The sequence below is a fragment of the Apodemus sylvaticus genome, chromosome 22 (assembly GCF_947179515.1).
Source record: "Apodemus sylvaticus chromosome 22, mApoSyl1.1, whole genome shotgun sequence".
Lineage (NCBI taxonomy): Eukaryota > Metazoa > Chordata > Mammalia > Rodentia > Muridae > Apodemus > Apodemus sylvaticus.
This window is the reverse complement of record NC_067493.1, coordinates 19,495,404-19,515,093: the sequence shown is the minus strand read 5'-3', so window position 1 is coordinate 19,515,093 and position 19,690 is coordinate 19,495,404. Positions and strand designations below refer to the sequence as shown.

The window sequence follows — 19,690 nt, the reverse complement described above, 5'->3', positions numbered from 1 at the left end:
TCACACGCACGTTTGCCCTTTTTCTCTCCCCCACTTTCCATCTCCCTCTTTAACTCTCCTGTCTTTGTTGATCACTCCTCTCTCCTCTCTTTCTTCCCCTCTCCTCTCCCCCTCCTGTCTTTTCCCATTGTCTTAGTCAGAGTTTCTATCCCTGCACAAACATCATGACCAAGAAGCAAGTTGGGGAGGAAAGGGTTTATTCAGCTTACACTTCCACACTGCTGTTCATCACCAAAGGAAGTCAGGACTGGAACTCAAGCAGGTCAGGAAGCAGGAGCTGATGCAGAGGCCATGGAGGGATGTTTCTTACTGGCTTGCTTCCCCTGACTTGCTCAGCCTGCTCTCTTATAGAACCCAAGACTCCCAGCCCAGGGATGGCACCACCCACAAGGGGCCCTCCCTCTTGATCACTAATTGAGAAAATGCCCCACAGCTGGATCTCATGGAGGCACTTCCCCAACTGAAACTCCTTTCTCTGTGATAACTCCAGCCTGTGTCAAGTTGACACGCAAAACCAACCAGTACACCCGTGATCATCCCACTTTCTCTCTCTCTCTCTCTCTCTCTCTCTTCTCTCTCCCCCTACATAGAGATTCAGTCCACCACAGCTTTGGTTCAGATCGAAGCTATGCCACTTCCTTCCTTCTGCATTTCAAGAGTGCTGATTGGCATCGCTGACTCTCCAACAGTTTGCTTACCTGAGAAATAAAGGTAATAATAGCCCGGACTTCCCCACGTTCTGGGGAGCACCAAAAAAAGGCCTTATGTGTTCTGTGGTTGCCCAGGCAGTGAGCCCATAATTAGGTGTATAAAAATAGAAGCCATTAATGAGCTGCTCACAGAACACATCTGTCTTCGCCACACTAGCCTCAGCTACCTTCTCCAAGTACCCCACATACACCAGAAAGACAAGGACAGACTCCAAGTTCAAGTAAGTTTGTATTTACATGTGGGTTTCATGTGCATGTGCATGTGGTGTCCATCTCTTTGTATCAGGAGCTGGCTGTGGGTACTGAATAGCAAAGGCGCCTTGAAAGGAACTACCTTGGACTAAGCCAAGAATGAGCCACGAGGGAGCCGGGTTGTCATGCGAAGGCAACGGTTCGGACAGAATCAAGAGGCATGTGGGCATCAGCTTTGGAGAGGCTGGGCCCCGGGGCTTAGGCTGCTCCCTGGGTGAGAGCCTTGGTGTGCTTCCTCACAAACAGATCGAGCAGCAATGTGACTCAATCTGTATGAAAAGCACAGTGCAGCCACTGTCTGATACCCGGGGATCGATCGATCAATCGATGCCTGTTTAATAAGATGCTGCCATCTAAGATGGCTGAGCAGAGACTAGATTTGTGGGTAAGCTGGAAGATGATCAATGAAAGCTACGGTATGCCAGAGAAAGCTGTCCAAGGGGTGAGACTTCTCAGGTCAGAAGGACACTCGGGGCATGAGGTTTTGATATCTGACTGTTAGAAGCTGACTCCCTCATAAACCCAAGTAGCAGACGGTGGAGCAACTTGGATACAAGATTCAGTGTTCCAGTGTCACTGTGTGTGTGTGTGTATGTGTGTGTGTATGTGTGTGTGTATGTGTGTATATGTGTGTGTTTGTATGTGTGTGTGTGTCTGTATGTGTGTGTATATGTGTGCATGTGTGTATATATGTGTGTATATATGTGTGTATGTGTGTGTATTTGTATGTGTGTGTGTCTGTATGTGTGTGTATGTGTGTGTATGTGTGTGTGTATATGTGTGTGTGTGTTTGTATGTGTGTGTCTGTATGTGTGTATATGTGTGTGTATGTGTGTATATATGTGTATATGTGTGTATATTTGTATGTGTGTGTGTCTGTATGTGTGTGTATGTGTGTATATGTGTGTGTGTTTGTATGTGTGTGTCTGTATGTGTGTATATGTGTGTATGTGTGTATATATGTGTGTATATATGTGTGTGTGTGTATTTGTATGTGTGTGTGTCTGTATGTGTGTGTATGTGTGTATATGTGTGTGTATTTCTATGTGTGTGTGTCTGTACGTGTGTGTATGTGTGTATATGTGTATGTATTCGTATGTATGTGTGTCTGTATGTGTGTGTATGTGTGTATGTGTGTATATGTGTGTGTATTTGTATGTGTGTGTGTCTGTATGTGTGTGTCTATACTTGTGTGTATGTGTGTATATGTGTGTATATATGTGTGTATGTATGTGTGTGTATGTGTGTGTGTATCTGTATGTGTGTGTATATATGTGTGTGTATGTGTGTGTATGTGTGTGTGTCTGTATGTGTGTGTGTATATGTGTGTATGTATGTGCCTCAACTCATCTAGCTGCCCAGGGTGTGATGTTGTTGGCCTCTTCTGCTAATGACAGAATCAGTTTAAGATGCAGTTAGGCAGAGAATAACTACCCCACACCATTATTTTCCTAAGGCTCAGAGAGGGCACACAACCTGCTCATAGTCACACAGCAAAGACAGTTGTTGACTGCCAGGCTTGCTTGTGGTGTGCACAGCTTTAAAATCAAAGTGTGAAGGGGCTAAGGCTCAGTTGGCTGTGTGCTTGCATTCATGGATGCTTGAAGCTCTGGATTCCATCTCTGATACTACATACACTGGACCTGGTGGCACACACTGGGAATGCCAGCACTGAGAGGTAGGAGGAGCGTCAGAAGTTCATTGGTCTGGGCTACTCAAAACAAAATGAAACAAAACACTGTCAGTGAGAATTGAACCACGTTTTAAATGTAAGAGCTGAAAAGCAGGGAGAAGGGCAGAAAACACAATGACACCATGGAGCCCTTAGCCAAGGCTACACTCAGATCCAGCAGCATTCAGAAGGCACACATTCAGGGTGGCGTGCCACAACCCCGTAGCATTGCAGTGTGTGCTGGGCAAGGCCGGGAAGATGGCTCAGTGGGCAAAGTGCTTGCCCAGAAAGCACGAGAACCCGAGTTCAGATCCCCAGCACCTACAAAAGCCCAGGCCCAGTGCTGCATGCCTGGGACTCAATGCCCGAGAGGAACTCTAGAGCCCTGAGGCTCACTGGCCTTGCTGCCTGGCCCAATTCACAAACTCCAGGCCACTGGGAGAGCCTGTCTAAATACATACTACATACATACATACATACATACAACAAAAAATAAAATTAAACCTTCAGGTAAGGGGCTGGAGATAAGGTTCAGTGGGTAAGTGCTCTTAATGAACAAGCAACCCTCATAGATAGGTATCTATAGATAGATTGATAGATAGATAGATCCATCAATAGATGATAGATCAATAGATGATAGATAGATAGATCCATCAATAGATGATAGATCAATAGATGATAGATAGATAGATCCATCAATAGATGGTAGATCAATAGATGATAGATAGATAGATAGATAGATCCATCAATAGATGATAGATCAATAGATGATAGATAGATCCGTCAATAGATGATAGATCAATAGATGATAGATCCATCAATAGATGATAGATCAATAGATGATAGATAGATAGATAGATAGATAGATAGATAGATAGATAGATAGATGATGGGTGGTGGGTAGATGGATGGATGGATGGACAGACAGACAGACAGTAAGTAATGAAAGCAAGCAGCCGGGCAGTGGTGGCGCACACCTGTAATCCCAGGTGTGGGAGGCAGAGGCAGGCAGATTTCTGAGTTCAAGGCCAGCCTGGTCTACAGAGTGAGTTCCAGGACTGCCAGGGCTACACAGAGAAACCCTGTCTTGAAAAAACCAAATCCAAAAAAACAAAAAGAGAAGAGAAGAGAAGAGAAGAGAAGAGAAGAGAAGAGAAGAGAAGAGAAGAGAAGAGAAGAGAAGAGAAGAGAAAAGGAAAGGAAAGAAAAGAAAAGAAAAGGAAAGGAAAGGAAAGAGAGCCAGACATTAAAGCAAGCCAGGTATGGTCATATGCAAGCATGAAATCATGCCTGTAACCCCAGTGCTGGGGGCAGAAGATGGAGACAAGATTGCTGGGCTTGCTGGCTGCTAACCGAGGTCCAGGCTCAGTGAGAGACCTGTCTCAGGAAATAAAGTAGACAGTGACAGACGAGACAGACTGTGATGTCCTCTTCTGGCCTCTGCACACATGTGTACAGGTATGTACACTCATACACAGACACGATACCTGGATGCACACACGCATGCACTCTGATGCTGAACACGCCCTTTTACATTTAAGAAAGACATTTCTAGCTTAAATCAGCAGCTGATATTGGACATGGACTGAGCAACTGCTGTGTGTCTCCCGTGTTGCATGCTTCCCGTGTGGGGTGTTCTGGGTACTCAACTTGTGGTCTCAGGTTTCCAGATTACATCCATCTCCCAAGATCACCACAACATTTCTTTTTAACTTATGTACTAAACAAAATCAGCCAAAGCTTCCAGAACCATCAGGTCCCAGATGCTTTCCTGCACCCATAATGAGAGTTTGACACCTTATCCTAATGTCCACTGAAACCAGGTCACTTCCAGAGCTTCGGAGTGACAAGGGCGTTGGCAGGCAGTGCATGCCCCATCACTGAAAGAATCCAAACAAGACTGCCATGGAAGAAAATGAGTACTCAGGTAAGACGATTCCCAGGTGCCAATGCTGGCACCCATTTTGCCCAGGAGAAGGGAGGAGGGCTCTTCAGTCCCTCTTTACCCAGAGGATGAACTCCCAAGAAGGGTGTTTTAGTCAGAGTTTCCATTCCTGCACAAACATCATGACCAAGAAGCAAGTTGGGGAGGAAAGGGTTTATTGAGCTTACACTTCCACACTGCTGTTCATCACTAAAGGAAGTCAGGACTGGAACTCAAGCAGGTCAGGAAGCAGGAGCTGATGCAGAGGCCATGGAGGGATGTTCCTTACTGGCTTGCTTCCCCTGGCTTGCTCAGTCTGCTCTCTTAGAGAACCCAAGAGCACCAGCCCAGGGATGGCACCACCTACAATGGGCCCTCTCCCTTGATCACTAACTGAGAAAATGCCTTACAGTGGATCTCATGGAGGCATTTCCTCACCTGAAGCTCCTTTCTTTGTGATTACTGCAGCCTGGGTCAGGTTGACACACAAAACCAGCCAGTACAAAGGGCCAGAATGCTGAGTGGGGAGATGAGCTCTGACTGACACCCGTGGCACACAGCCAGGTAGAACAGGGAAATTCAAGGCCCCTCCCTTCTGTGACTCAACACCTTCCCAACAAAACTCAGCTCCAGCTGCACAGCTGGGGTCAGATAGAGTTGAAAGCCAATTTGAATGGGAACTTGGGATTCAGAATGAATTCTCAAAACCAGGGTAAGGAAGAGCTGGGGAAAAGCATGGGAAAACATCAAGACAGAGTTGAGGAGGTAGCTCAGGTATTAGGGTGAAGTCTGAAGAGTGTGGGTGGTATCTGCGGATTGGTATCTGGGGTATCTTTGACATGGGGCAAAAATTGGGATATGGTGTCTTATAACTAGGGCTCAGGGTTGGGGACAGATAGAAAAGTAGCTAGGACTTGAGGACTGAGACATAAGTATGGGGAGTTGAGTCAGAACTGACTAGAAAAAGGAGCATCTTGCCAGAGTTGAATCTTGGGGGGCCCAGCGTTGCAAGAGAAAGAGGTGGGTCTCAGCTTCTGGCTCTAAGTCTGTCTCTCTGGAAATGACCTGGACAGAAGTCAGACTCCTTGCTTGCTGGAGTGTGGACAGACTCTAGTTGGACAGGCAGAAGTCCAGAGAGGCAGACTCAGAAATTACACAGATGAGACATATACATAGACTGAGCTAAGGAGAATGATGGACAAGCACCGCCCAGGTGGGCACAGTGATGGACAGTTTGCACGTACAGAAAGTTGAGAAAGAAGGAGCCTGGATCCATTGAGACCCTCTGGTTCAGGCAGGGATGTGCTCCTTGGATGTTGAGACTCTGGGTGACGGGGAAAGAGGAGTGGAGCCCACGCCCCATGTACCCATCAATACTCTCTATGCTACCAACAGGATACTGGGAGCCTCCAAGGAAGCGTTGCTGCTGTGCAAGACGGGGGACACAGCTCGTCCTGGTGGGGCTACTGAGCACAGCAATGTGGGCTGGCCTGCTGGCCCTGCTTCTTCTATGGCGTAAGGACAACCGCAGCCCCAAAGCTCCCCAACCTGCTGAGTCATTCTGCTCCCATCCCCATGTCACCTGGTCTCCCCCATCTTCTGCTTCGTCTTAATGTCTCCTGTCATCCAGCATTCCTGATCCTACCTGTAACCCCAACCCCTGCTGACAAATAACTATCCTTCTTGTCTTGTCTTCTTCCCACTGACCCCCTAGACTGGGAAACGGAGAAGAATCTAAAACAGCTGGGAGACTCTGCCATCCAGAATGGTATGGAAGGGTCAGGCTGGGCTAACAGAAGTGTGGGCTGGGATGGATGGTCAGCTACTGTCATTTTCCTGCCACCGACCCCTGTGGGGAGTGCCTCAATGGCATCCTCTCCATAGGGAACCGGTGGAGTCTCCATCTCAGCAGAAAGCTTCTTCAAAGTCTGGAGAAGCAAGGTTGCCTCTTATCTGAAATCTGTTCAGATGGCAGGGTTCACAAAACCACTTGGGCCTCTCTTTATCCTTCTGTACCATGGGTGTGAGCTACCAAGTGAAGAAAGAAAGGTAGAGAAAGCCTCCGAGGCTGGGGGTATAGTTCATTCGGCAGAGCACGTGCCCCAGGGTCCCTTCCCCAGTGTTGCGTAACTGGGCACTGTAGTGCACACTTGTGATCCCAGCAACTGAAAACCGGAGGCAGGAGATTCAGAAGTTTGAGTTCCAGACCATCCTGAGTTACATGAGACCTGTCTCAAAAAAGAAAGAAAGAGAAAGGGAGGTGGGGAGCAAAGTCCTCAGGAAATATGGCTACTGTTCTCATATTTAATCCCAGAGGAAAAGGAAGACATACCTGATTATTCAGTTCTAGCCTGCACCTCATATGTTCCGTCTCTCCTATGCTCCATGTAAAATGTATGCAGTAAAACCTGCAGCTCTTGTGGTGATGTGAAAGAGACCCCTGAACTGAGGATTGGGGTGAAGTACAACCTCAACCTCAACTGGATGTCTTACCTAGGTGTGGGGTGCACTGGGTGTGGGGGTGCACTGGGTGTGGGGGTGCATGCTTGCCTGTTGTGTCAGGAGGTTGAGGCAGGAGGACTGCAAGTGTGAAAGCAACATGAGCTGCAAAGTGGGAAAGGAGAGGGGGGGAAGGGGGAGGGGATGGATGGAAAGTCAGTCGTCATGATTCTTAAAAAACACCTCTCTTCTTCCCTCTGTCCCAGTCTCTCGTGTCACCAAGGACTTACAAAACTACCAGAGTAATCAATTGGCCCAGAAGTCCCAGGGTGAGCCTGTCACCTCCTGTCAGTCTGGGTTGGGGAAGGAAAGAAAGGCTGGAATGGCCTTGGATAGTCAGTGGTGGTTAGCCATGCCCACACAGCAAGGGGCAGCCCTAAGGCCCAAGGAGGAAGAAGTTGGGGGGGGGGCCGAATTCGCCAGGAACCTTGTCATCCCTGAGTTCTGCTCTCTGGGTAGCTGTTCGGATGTCACAGAACTTGCAAGAGCTTCAAGCTGAACAGAAGCAAATGAAAGCTCAGGGTAAGTGGGGGGGTTGGGGGGGAGGCGGGACCCCCCCATCCCAAGAACCACGTGAATACGGAGGTTGGAGGCTGGAGTCAGGACCGGGCGTGGGGATGAAAGGATGAGGGAGAGGAGGACCCGCAAGCACCCTCTCAGGGTGACCTGACCGGTAAGTATCATCTCTGAGAGCAGACATAACACCTTTCAGACTCTGAACTCTCCCAGAACCTCACTGAACTCCAGGAGGATCTAATCAGCGTCAGATCCCAGAGTGAGATGTGGGAAGACCAGGGGAAAGGGCTGGATGAGTGGCAAGGTGTGCTGCTGGGAGATGCCGGGCAGTGTCTGAATCTGCACCATCTCCACACCTTTCAGACGCTGAACTCTCCCAGAACCTGAACAGACTCCAAGAGGATCTAGTCAACATCAAATCCCTGGGTGAGACTTGAATGGCCGGAGGAAAGGGCAAAGGGCGTGAGATGGGCGTGGTCCCGGCAGGTGCCAGTCAGTCCCTGAATGCCACGCCCATCCCTGGTCTCCCTAGGCTTGAATGAGAAGCGCGCAGCCTCAGATGCTCTGGAGAAACTCCAGGGAGAGGTGACAAAGCTGTGGATAGAGATACTGATGTCGAAGGGTGAGTGAGCCTGACCTGCCATCAACGGTGGCCTGTAACCAACTACTGTGACATTCTGTGTGAGGTGTCTGTGCTGACACAATTGTGTGGCATGGTGTGACAGAAGTTCTATGGGATGTTCGTGGATCTGAGTTGACGCGGGGACCAAGATAGATGGGGACATCAAAGAACACCCTCTGTTGATGGGGGTGGGGTCCACACCGCCTTCCTCGTCCAGGATAAAGCTAGCCACCACTAGTTTTCCTCCATTCCTGTTGTCTGCCTAGCCAGGCAGGGAGATGTGGTCATCAGGAGCCCTGTCAGGGCCCTGTCCCGGGCAGGGACAGAGGAACAGCTCCATATCGTGACCCCTGGAAGCAGCCTGAGGAGGTTCCTCAGCTCTCTAGGGATCTCAACTCCGTCAAACAGGATCTTTGTCTTTGATTCAGAGGAATTTCAGGACAAGCCAATGTGATGAAGAATTGGAGTTTATCCAGAGAGATTTTTAACGAGATTTTTTTTAATTATTTTTACATTTTATTTACTTTATGTGCATGTGTGTGGGGAGGAAATACATGCCGTGGCATGTGTGTGGAGGTCAGAGGACAACTTTCAGGAGTTGGTACTCTCCTTCTAGCACTTCGGTTCTGGTGATTGAACTCAGGAGTTCATACTTAGCAGCAGCAAGCTCCTTTAGCCACTAAGCCCTATCACTAGCCCCAACGTAAATGCAAGCGCAAGAGTTAAGACAAAGAAAGAACAGGTCCTTAAGGAAAGACAGAGCCACGTGAGGACTCTCCGGCTTTGAGGTTATCTTCAAAGGCCTATTAAAGGTGTGTGTGTGTGTGTGTGTGTGTGTGTGTGTGGTGTAGGAGGATGGGGAAATGTGTACATATGGCATGGTACATGTATGGAAGTCAGAAGGCAATCTCGGGTGTCAGTCCTTGCCTTCCATTTTGTTTGAGATAAGATTTGTTGTTGCTATCCATTATATATACCAGGCTGGCTGGCTGATGAATATCCAGGGATTCTCCTTCCTCTACCTCACACCTGCCCTGGGGGGGGGGTGCCCAGCTCTAACCCAATCTGGGGATCCAAACTGAGGTCCTCATGCTGGCCCAGAGAATTTAAATAACCCCAGGGCAGTTCCCAAGAGGGTGACAATTGGTAAAAGATCCACAGGGGTGCAAGAGGACAGGACTTCTTTACTGTAGACAGAACCAGCAGTCTTGTTTGGTAATCCTAGGGCATAGCTGGCAGAGGACTGAAGTCCAGCCCGAGGCCACTGCTCACTGTTGCCTTAATATAAAATATCCATATGTGGGAAGAGTATAGAGATGTCCGTGCATTGTCTCTGTGCAGGCAGCCTCCAAAGCAAATGCTAGCTGTGCTGAAAGTCTTGCCTCTCTGCTTTGGAGAGGCTCCTACCAGACTCCAGCGTGAGGGGCTCCTTTCCCTTTCCACGCTTCCATAATCCCATGATGTCTTCTCTCCTTCTGTGCCGCCTCACCCTCACCACAGCAGCCTCCCTAGACTGGCCCACTTAGTGACATGACGTTACCCCAGGGATAGGACAGATGGTGGGAACGTTGCACAGCGGGCCAACCAGCTTGCCACAAGAGCCACTGCAGTGCCTGTAACACCCTGTAGCACGGGATAAGAACGAGGCTGCTGTGCCCCCCATGCCTCATGGCCCCTGGCTTCCCCCCCTCCCACTTCTGGAAAGTCCCAGCTGCCCCAACGGGATAAGAGAAGGAAGGAACTTTGCTTGGCCAGAAGGAGTCCCCATCCCCTGGGACGTGTGGCTCTGGGGATCCCAGCAGAAAACCCCTGTGGTTTCTTGGGGTGAAGAAGAAAGGTCAGGTTCATTGCTCACAGATTTCCCACTACTTACCCTTTCTCTTAGTACGCACATGCGTATACACCATGTATACACACACAACATACCTCACATATATACACAAATACACCACATGCACACCACACCATATACAAAAACACGTAAAGCCATACACACGTCACATATGTACACACACAACATACATCACACTGCACATGCACCATATATATAGAACACAAACATACACATCACATGCACACACACCACATATACAGACTACATAAACATACACCAAATATATACATACACAGACCACTTTACACACGCATATACACAGACCACACACACAGCACACTCCAACTACATACATACACTCTGCTTCCCACCTTGCCACAGGAGAACTAGAATTGCTGATACATCCACAAGATCCAACTCAGGCCCTGTGCTCAATGCTTGCCCACTGAGGCATCTGGTCCCTGGAATCTAATCTGAGTTCAGCTCTCTCTCTCTCTCTCTCTCTCTCTCTCTCTCTCTCTCTCTCTCTGTGTGTGTGTGTGTGTGTGTGTGTGTGTTTCTCTCCCTCCTTCCCTTTTCCCTCCCTCCCTCTTTTCATTTCTTTCCTTTTGATTTTTTTCAAATATCCCTTGACCATTTTTCATATCTATTTTAGTTTTAATTATGAGGCAGAGGTGTGGGTACTATGCAAGTTCTGAGTTTTACATCTGTCGAGACCAGATTCAAAGAGCTGGGCGTTACAGGCAGTTGTGAGCTGTTTAGCGTGGGTGCTCGGGACAGAACTGGGGTCCTCTGCAAGAGCCACACATGCTCTTAATCTTTGCTATGGCTGAAGTGTCTGGGGGGTGGGGGAGTGGCTGCGATCTCTGTGAGGGTGTGGGTAGCTGAAGTGCCTGCAGAGCTGGGGGAAGGAGAGGTCTCTTTAGGAGTAGAGGGTAACTGAGGTGTCTGGGCGTGGGGTAGCTAAGGTGTCTGAAGCTGGGGAGTATCTGAGTAGTATCTGATGCTAACCATGAAGTGTTAATTGTAAGAAGCTAATAACTTTGGCACTGGAAGTGTTTTACAATGCTGGCGGGGAGCTCTGGTGGCCTCGGCTGTTTGTTGCTGACCCCTGTAGCTGAGGCTAGTGCCATTCCGCTAACTACTGAGCTATCTGTGGTGACATTGTTAGTGGTTGGGAAGATCTTACCAAAGAACTGGCCAGTTTTGGAGATTCCATGCAGAAAGCAATCTGCAGCAGACTGGCAGGGTTAGGCTTTAAGCTTGGCAGAACAGAACAGGTCCTCCAGCCCCGATCCCTGCGTGACTACAGGAGAAACGTTACCCACCACAGTGTTCCTGAGCCTCTGTTCAATGTGTGACCCCAGGAACTGCGTGCAATGTATGTCCCAAGGACTGGCTCCATTTCCAACAGAAGTGCTACTATTTTGGCAAAGGCTCCAAGCAGTGGATCCAGGCCAGGTTCACCTGCAGCGACCTGGGAGGGCGGCTAGTTAGCATCCACAGCCAAAAGGAGCAGGTACTTGGACTCTGGAGACTGTGGGCAGCAGGGTGGCAGTAGGTGGGGGGAGTGCGGCGTAGGATCCCACCCTGGCCTTCTGAAATAGGCGGCAAGGACCATATCCACCTCTACCTAGGACTTCCTGATGCAACACAGCAACAAGGAGGATTCCTGGATTGGCCTCCAGGATCTCAATATGGAGGGAGAGTTTGTATGGACGGATGGGAGCCCTTTGAGTTACAGGTAAGGGGAACCCCAGGAAACAAGTAAGGTAGGAGAAACAGTCCGGGGCTCAGGGAAAGGGTCCTATGGGCTACAGACGAAGGAAAATCCTAGACCGCCTTGGCTATAGGGCCCTGAAGAAGCAAGCAGCACAAACTGGAAAGGTGTTTCTTGTGCCTCATGAAGGAGGTGGAGGAGTCCCAGGGACAGCTCCCCAAAGGTGAAACCTGTGCTATGAAAGGAGGCTAACAGGGGGAGGGTCTGCAGAGATGGGACATCTCCTTAATCACGTCCTATGACTAGAGGTGTTTCCTGTTCCAGCAACTGGAATCCTGGGGAGCCCAACAATGGGGGTCAGGGTGAGGACTGCGTGATGATGCGGGGATCCGGCCAGTGGAACGACGCCTTCTGCCGTAGCTACCTGGAGGCCTGGGTCTGTGAGCAGCTGGCAACATGCGAGCTATCTGCTCCCTTCGCCTCTGTGAGCCCGACAGGAGCCACCCCAAGAAGTGAACCCTGAAAACTTCTGCTCACCCTCTACCTTTATCATGGAAACAGCCAGGCCTTGAGGATACCCCTCTCTGTGACTGAAGGCTATGATCATGTCCCTACCCATACTGAAGCAGATGGCAGATGCTAGCTCCCGACAGCTACTCAGGAAGGCTCTACTGCTCTTCAGCTAAGCTGACCATCCCATGCCCTCCCCAAACCTGAGCCCGAGCCATGCAAGCTCCCAGCCTATTGGCATGCATGTGGGTGGTCCGTCGAGCCACCCAGGGAGCTGCTGAGGACAAAGATCTCAGAGGAGGCTCCTTCTGCAGTCCCCACTTCCTCTCGCTGTGCATCAGAGAACAGAGGTTCCCCATTCCCAGGATCTGGAAGTGAGTCCTCCCATTAAGTTTCCATCAGTAAAACTGGGTGGTGACTGGTCCCAGCATTCCCACCCTCCTTGGAGGCTGTACCGAGTGTGCTCCTGGTGTGGGAGTCATTGAAGGGAGTCGGGCTCCAGCAGGGTGAGCTTGGCTCTGGCAGGCCTTGCCCTTCTCTCCCATTCATACCCTCTGCCTTGCTAAAAAGCTGTTAACAGTCCTAAAGCTAGCCCCCACGGTCCCTTATTTGTCCACTTCCTCCTCTGAGGCTGGCCACCAAGGTCCAGCTATCCATGTATTGAAGTCCAGCAACCAAAACCCCCTTTGTGTCACCTAATTAACATGCTCAGTCAAAATATACCAATTCATCATAGCCCAGTCTAACAGACTGCCCTTTTTCCTCTTCATAAAAATTACACCTGCAAGGCCATTGGCTGCTGTTTTTCTGCCTGAGTCAGAAAGTGGCCACTTAACTTTTCTTACATACTTAATAAAGGATCTCTCTGTGAAAAACGGGTGTTTGGGTGTGGTTTGGGTGTGGTTTGTGCCTGGGGGGAGTTCTCGATGCTCCTTCTGGTGTAAGCTGACAGTTTCACAGACTTGGTACCCAAAGCTCTCTGAGAATGATGCGCAATCAATATGGAATTTACACTTTCTATATCTTGGTTCTTTCTTTTCCCATATCCTTATTCTAGGTGTAAGTGCAGTGAGGCTCAGAAGCAGGTGACCCCCAGGCTAGGTATGTTGGTGCTTGCTTATAGTCCTAGTACGCTTGGATGCTGTAGCTTTAGGCCAGCCTGGACAATACAGCGAGACCCAAATAAAGATAAGAGGGCAGGCGATGACCTGAGTTGAGTGCCTGAGTCTCCTGAGTCTATAGCGGAAGGAAAGAACCAAGTCCCCAAAGCTGTTCTCTTCGGGTGACTGCAGGCCCACACACCTACAAACATAAACACATCTTTTAAGATGACTAAGGAGGGGGGTAACTGAGGAAGACATCTCACATCAATCTCTGGCTCCACTTGCATACACAAACATTTTTAGAAATGAGGTGGAGGGCGAGAGTCACGGCTCAGCAGTTAACAACACACTGCTCCTCCTTAGGGTGGGGGAGGGGCCAGACGGCAGCACTCACATCAGGGGTTCACAGTCACCTGCCACAGCTCGAAATCTGATTCCCCTCTGGTCCCCAGCCGCCTGCACTGAAGTTCACAAACGCACATATAGACACACACACACACACACACACACACACACACACACACACACGTAAATAAAGTCTTCAATAATAACAACAGCCAAGGGTGGTGGTGCTCAACTTTAATCTCAGCGCTAGGGAGGTAGACCTCTGGAGTGTGAGGCCAGCCTGGTCTACACAGTGAGTTCCGGGTCAGCCGGGAAAACATAATTTTCCAAGTGAAACACTCAGCCTCACGTGGAGTCGGAAGGGTTGGGAACTCACAGCCATCCTTGAAGACACAACAAGGTCGAAGCCAGCCTGTTCACTCAGAAACCTGTCTCACAATTAAGGTTTTAAATAGTAACCTTAAAACCCTCTTGAGTTTCCAGATGGTTCTGGGCTCTTCCCGCTTTGAGAGGCTGGTGTGCCACTGTTCTCCGTGTGATCCCTGGGGCACCCAGCAGCTCTCCAGCATGAACCAGAAACAAATTCTTAAGCACACCCCCAAAACTGCACAATCTGACCCACAGTTTTGTGTTAAAACCAGCTGAGGTGTTGGCCCTTCGGGTGACTCTGACGCCCTGAAGCACCGTTTCTCAAAATAAAGAGTCCCAGGGAGACCTCTGGGAAGGGGGCTGGGATGCAAACTTCTGGTCCAGTAAGTCTAGGGGTGGACCCGTGATCCTGCCTGTGGGACAATGATGCTGACTCTGACATGGATGCTGGTGCTGATGCTGATAATGTGGATGCTGATGCTGGCGTCCACAAGCCACTTTGAGCGACTCACGTCTAAAGGGAGAATAACCATTCTACATTTATTTTTTTAGCCGCATAGCCACACCCTCTCCTTTACTATCTGATTTTTGAGGTTTTGTTTTTGTTTTTTTTTTTTTTGAACAAATGGAGATGTGCAGGAAACTGAGTTTCAAGGGAAGAGTACCCCTTCCTCACACTTAAGAGTCCTGTGCTGGTCTCAAACTTGCTAAGTAGCAGAGGATGGCCTTGAACTTGTGACCTTTCTCCCTCTACCTTCCTAGTGCTGGGATGAGACAATCTGCACCCATTTTATGTTACATAAGGAATCAAACTCCGGGCACTCTACAAACTGGGCTACAGCACTGGCACTCTGCCAGGTCCTGGTCCCTCTTGACCTCATATCCCTGCCCACACCTCTCCAGGCTCCAACAGGAATTCCACAGGTACCCTATCTCCCCAGAACAGCCAAGCCTCCAACCTCACTGACAGCCAGAAGCCAAGTCAGCCCATTGCCCTCCTTCCTCCCCGTCTATGTCTGACAAGCTTGCCTTGGGACTCCCATAGTCTGGGACTCAGGACCAGAAGCAGGAGCAGCGCAGATCTGACGCCCCTACACAAGACACAACACAAGCTTGGGAACGCGATCTGCTCATCCTTTATCTCCTGTGGGGTCAGCGTCCCTCCAGGGCCCGGTCTCGGGCAATAACAGCCTCTTCAAACTTGATCATGAGTGTGGTCCCCTTGTGCCAGTGCGCCGTGACCTTGGCGGGGAAGCCGCTGTGCGTGAGCACAGCCTCCACGATGCCCGCAGTGAAGCTGGCACAGTTCAGGGTGCTGTTCTCCTTGGGCACTGAGATGTAGGTGTTAATGAGAGGCTCCCTCTCAATGATGTAGAAAGTGCGGGCGTCATCATTGGCCTGCTCCAACTTGTCCGCCTCCTTGCCAAACAGGGCCTTCCACACCGCGCCCTTGACGAACAGCAGCGCACCCAACACCTTGGTCTCACGCCGGGCACCCTTCTCGCGGGCCACCAGGGCATCTAGGACTCGGGCGCCCACCTGGCGGCCTAGGGCGGCCAATCGCGCCTGCAGCTCAGCCACAGAGAACACGCGGCTCTGACAGTGCTGCACCAGCTCGGAGAAGAGAAGGGCGAAGGCGCTGAGGCTCACCTCAGTGCGCGGCCGCACCAGGGCGCGCTCCAGCAGCGCCGACTTCCCGCGTGTGAAACGCGCCTCCATGACGCAGTCCTGCAGGGAGACCAAAAGTCAGGGCAACGGTGGTGGATGAGGCCTGGCACCAAGGGCCAGAAGGAGACCCCAGGCCACCCATACAATCCACCTGCACCAGCGCTGAGCACTATAGTGCCAAACAGATCAGAAGGGAAGCGGACATTAAACTGCTAGTAAAAACACACCCCATAACGTTTAGCAAGCAAAGCACAAATACTAGACTGAGAGCTTTAGAATCTTACCTGCCAATGGGGAAATGAAGAGATGAGAACGTGACAGGCGGGCTCAGCGCTTCAAAGCACGCAGTACTCAAAGCACTTAAAGTCAGTTCCCAGCACCCACCCCACGGGGCTCACAACCACCTCCAGCTCCAGGAAGAATCAAGGCCTCTGGCCGCCGCTGCCCCGCACTCAAACACACAGACCCATACTCAGACGCACACACATATAGATAAATTAAAAATGAAAATTCAAAAGAAACCTTTAAGGGAAATAACAGGGTCCAATAGAAACTACCCCAAAGATGGAGAACCAAGAGATTTCTTATTCACAGAAAGCGCACTTGGGGATACGGCCCAGCTGGTGCAGGCCCGCCTCGCGTACATGCAATCCCGGGTCTGATTCCCTGAAGTGCATAAAGCCAGGTATAGTGGCACACTTCTGCAGTCTCTGAACTCAGGAGGTGGAGGCTGAGGCAGGAGGATCAGGAGTCTACATATGGAATTTGAGACCAACCTAGGCTACATGAGGCAGAGGCAGGAGGATTAGGAGTCTACATATGGAGTCCAACCTAGGCTACAGGAGACCTCGTGTTATAAATAAATAAATAAATAAATAAATAAAGCTAGAGAGAGGACTAACCAGTTAAGATCATTTTTTGGTCTTATAGAGAGACTGAGTTTGAATTCCAGCACCCACATGGTGATTCACAACGATCACCTGTTAACAGATCTAGCAGATCCCCTGACCAGTGAGGGCACCAGGCACACACATGATGCATAGACATATATGCAAGCAGAATACCTAGACACATAAAATAGAGCTCAAACAAATAAGAAGTCTTCCCAAAGAACTCTCAGTGGGGCTGGCCAGCTGGCTCAAAGGTAAAGACACTTACCTGATAATCCCCGCTTAATCCCAGGACCCACAGAGTGGACGGTGAGAACTCGCTCTCCACAGTGTCCATGCACACTCACCAATACACACATATGCACACAAACATGCAATGAATAAACTTAAAAAAATGTAATCTTTAAGAAGCTGGCACACGGCAGGGGGATGGCTAAAATGTAAGGTGCCAGGCATGGTGCATGCCTTTAATCCCAGCCCTCAAGAGGCAGAGGCATCTCTGTGAGTCTGAGAGACAGCCAGGGCTGTTACACAGAGAAACTGTCTCCAAAAAGTAATCAATCAATCAATCAATCAAAAAGGTGGAGAGAATACAGAAAGGCCACGAAGGTGTGGAGGTGCACACCTGCTGCCCCACCCAGCACTCCAGAGGCTGAGGCAGTAAGATGGCAGAAAGCGGCGAGTTCCAGGACTGCCTAAACCGTTTACAGTGAGGTCATCTTCATGACCTAGATTTAGTATCAGCAGGAAAAAGTGTCACTGGTTCTGAATATGGGCATCACCACCCAAAGACTAAATAAAAAGAATGAAATGATCTGAGAACCAGTATCTCTTCTCTCCTGTCTTCCTCCCTCCCTCTCTCTCCCTCCCCCCGCCCCCTCTCTGGATGCAACACCAGCCGCCTCATGCTCTGGCCATCATTTGCCAATGGCCGAATAAACAGACTTTTCCTTCTCGGGTATATATGAGCACAGCAACAAGGAGAAAAGCACTAACACACACTATTTTTAAAGCAGGAGATGGGGTGGGGAGCGGTTAGAGAATGGAGAGGGGACAGAGGACAGTCAATGTGTCAATGTTGGTTTCCCTAGTTAGCAAGTGCTTCAGTCCTGACTACCATAGAGACCTTCCTGCCCAATCCCTCCAGGAAAGACAGAAAAGAATGCGACAGTAAAGGACAGGGCCAAGCCAGGAGGCGATTTTACAGAAAATCCCCAAACCTATAACGTGAGGGTGGGGAGTGGCGGAAGTGTCTATCAGTCACGAAGGAAGCCGTTTCCAGGGTGACCCTTAACTCTAAAAATAGAGATCCCATTGGGAACTCACACTCCACACACTCTCTAGAAAACTATGGATGATGGGGAAACTAGTGGAGGAGCCAGGAGGAAGCGCCGAGAGTCTCGGGGCCTCCCGTGCCGGCAACAGGGAGCCACGACTGTGAGTGGAGACCAAAATGGAATCCGGAGACTGAGGGGTCCCCCTGATGTGTGCCCAGGGGAAGCCTTCATCGCTTTTGGGGATGGACTGGGACCGACAGCACGTCCCTACAAAGCAGGTCCCAGGGGCCGGGTCTGGGGGATTAGGATGGACCGTCCGGCTCCCCAGCCGGGGAAGGGAACCGTGCAGAACGCTCCCGTCGGCTGCTCTAGGACGCTCGGCTGGGACCGCGGAACCCGCATCACCCCCAGGAAAACCCAAAGCAGACTGACCCGGGAACGCTGCTCGGGACGCACAGGAAAAAGGTCGAGGCCCGTGCGCGCCGGAGTAGGTTCTCGGGCGGGGAAAGGGCTCAACCGGAACTGTGCTGCGGTAGGGTCGGCGGAACTTGTCGAGGCGTCGTAAAAGGTCTGTGAGTGCGCAGGCGTGTGTGCGCGCGCGCGCACGGAGCGGGGCGGGGCGGGGCGGGGCGGGGCGGTGACAGAGAGCGGCCGCGAGGGGATGCCCGCGTCCCAGCCCAGCGGCCCAGAACTCGGGTCTGCACTGGGTTATGAGGTCTTACTTTAAGAGCTGGCCTTTGTGCAAGAGGGTAGTTTGCAAAGTAGCATGCACGTGTCCCGGGAACACGTGCATGCCCTCTGGCAGGTGTTTTCTTATGTATGTACGTATGTGAGCTGTGGATGTGATGTATTTACATGCAATTTACCCTGACGCATAATTTTGCCTGTGGGTGAAGAAGAACCTTGATCTGGGGATGTTTTTCCATCTTTCACAGAAGGTGTAGCTGCAATGCTTTACTAGAAGTAGTAGTTTTACCTGCTGAGACATCTGATCATCCTCACATTTCCTTTGTGGGTCAGTGTGACCCATGGGCCCAACACTCCTGTGTGCAGAGGCCAGAGGTTGACACTGAGTAGCTGACTCTATTGCTGTCTGTTGTTAAGTAGGATCTAACTACTGAACCTGGGGTAACCATTCCTGCTAGCCGGCAAGCATCTCAGAGAATCCTTCTGTCTGCCGCATAAACACCTCTCTGGGTTATAGGTGTGTATACACGTCCAGCTTTTTTCTTTTTCTTTTTTTCTTTTTCTTTCTTTCTTTCTTTCTTTCTTTCTTTCTTTCTTTCTTCCTTCCTTCCTTCCTTCCTTCCTTCCTTCCTTCCTTTCTTTCTTTCTTAACGTAGGTACTCAGGATCAAACTCAGGTCTTCATGCTTATACTTTATCTATTAAAACACCTCCCAGCCCCTTATTTTTTTGTGCTGTATATTGATTGGTTGATGGTTGTTTGGAACAGTCTTGCTATGTAGCCCAAGAAGACCACAAAATTAAAGTGACATATGTGCCCAAATGTACTGGCTGGTTTTGTGTGTCAACTTGACACAGTTTGGAGTGGTCACAGAGAAAGGAGCTTCGGTTGAGGAAGTGCCTCCATGAGATTCAGCTGTGGGCATTTTCTCAATTAGTGATCAAGGGGGGAGGGTCCCTTGTGGGTGGTGCCATCCCTGGGCTGGTAGCCTTGGGTTCTATAAGAGAGCAGGCTGAGCAAGCCAGGGGAAGCAAGCCAGTAAGGAACATCCCTCCATGGCCTCTGCATCAGCTCCTGCTTCCTGACCTGCTT

At 50.1% G+C, this 19,690-nt stretch overlaps 2 protein-coding genes across 4 annotated transcripts; one reads left to right on the top strand and one right to left on the bottom strand.

Annotated features, from left to right (window-relative positions):
* Positions 1 to 818: 818 nt before the first annotated feature.
* Fcer2 (Fc epsilon receptor II) lies at positions 819 to 13,131 on the top strand. Of its 3 annotated transcripts, XM_052168454.1 has the most exons (12): positions 819 to 931; positions 4,458 to 4,561; positions 5,954 to 6,073; positions 6,273 to 6,326; positions 7,264 to 7,326; positions 7,517 to 7,579; positions 7,770 to 7,832; positions 7,937 to 7,999; positions 8,106 to 8,195; positions 11,397 to 11,548; positions 11,667 to 11,773; positions 12,074 to 13,131. In XM_052168454.1, the coding sequence occupies exons 2-12, from the start codon at positions 4,540 to 4,542 to the stop codon at positions 12,270 to 12,272; spliced, it is 996 nt and encodes a 331-aa protein (XP_052024414.1). In that variant the 5' UTR covers positions 819 to 931; positions 4,458 to 4,539; the 3' UTR covers positions 12,273 to 13,131. The 3 variants fall into 3 exon arrangements, with proteins under 3 accessions (XP_052024414.1, XP_052024416.1, XP_052024415.1); XM_052168456.1 differs by lacking the exon at positions 7,770 to 7,832; XM_052168455.1 differs by lacking the exons at positions 819 to 931; positions 4,458 to 4,561 and adding an exon at positions 5,221 to 5,270.
* Positions 13,132 to 13,926: 795 nt separating this feature from the next.
* On the bottom strand, positions 13,927 to 18,436 carry Trappc5 (trafficking protein particle complex subunit 5). Its single transcript, XM_052168366.1, has 2 exons — positions 18,344 to 18,436; positions 13,927 to 15,804 (listed from the first exon to the last, which is right to left on the bottom strand). Exon 2 carries the CDS (start codon positions 15,793 to 15,795, stop codon positions 15,229 to 15,231), a length of 567 nt encoding a protein of 188 aa, XP_052024326.1. The 5' UTR covers positions 15,796 to 15,804; positions 18,344 to 18,436; the 3' UTR covers positions 13,927 to 15,228.
* Positions 18,437 to 19,690: the final 1,254 nt, after the last annotated feature.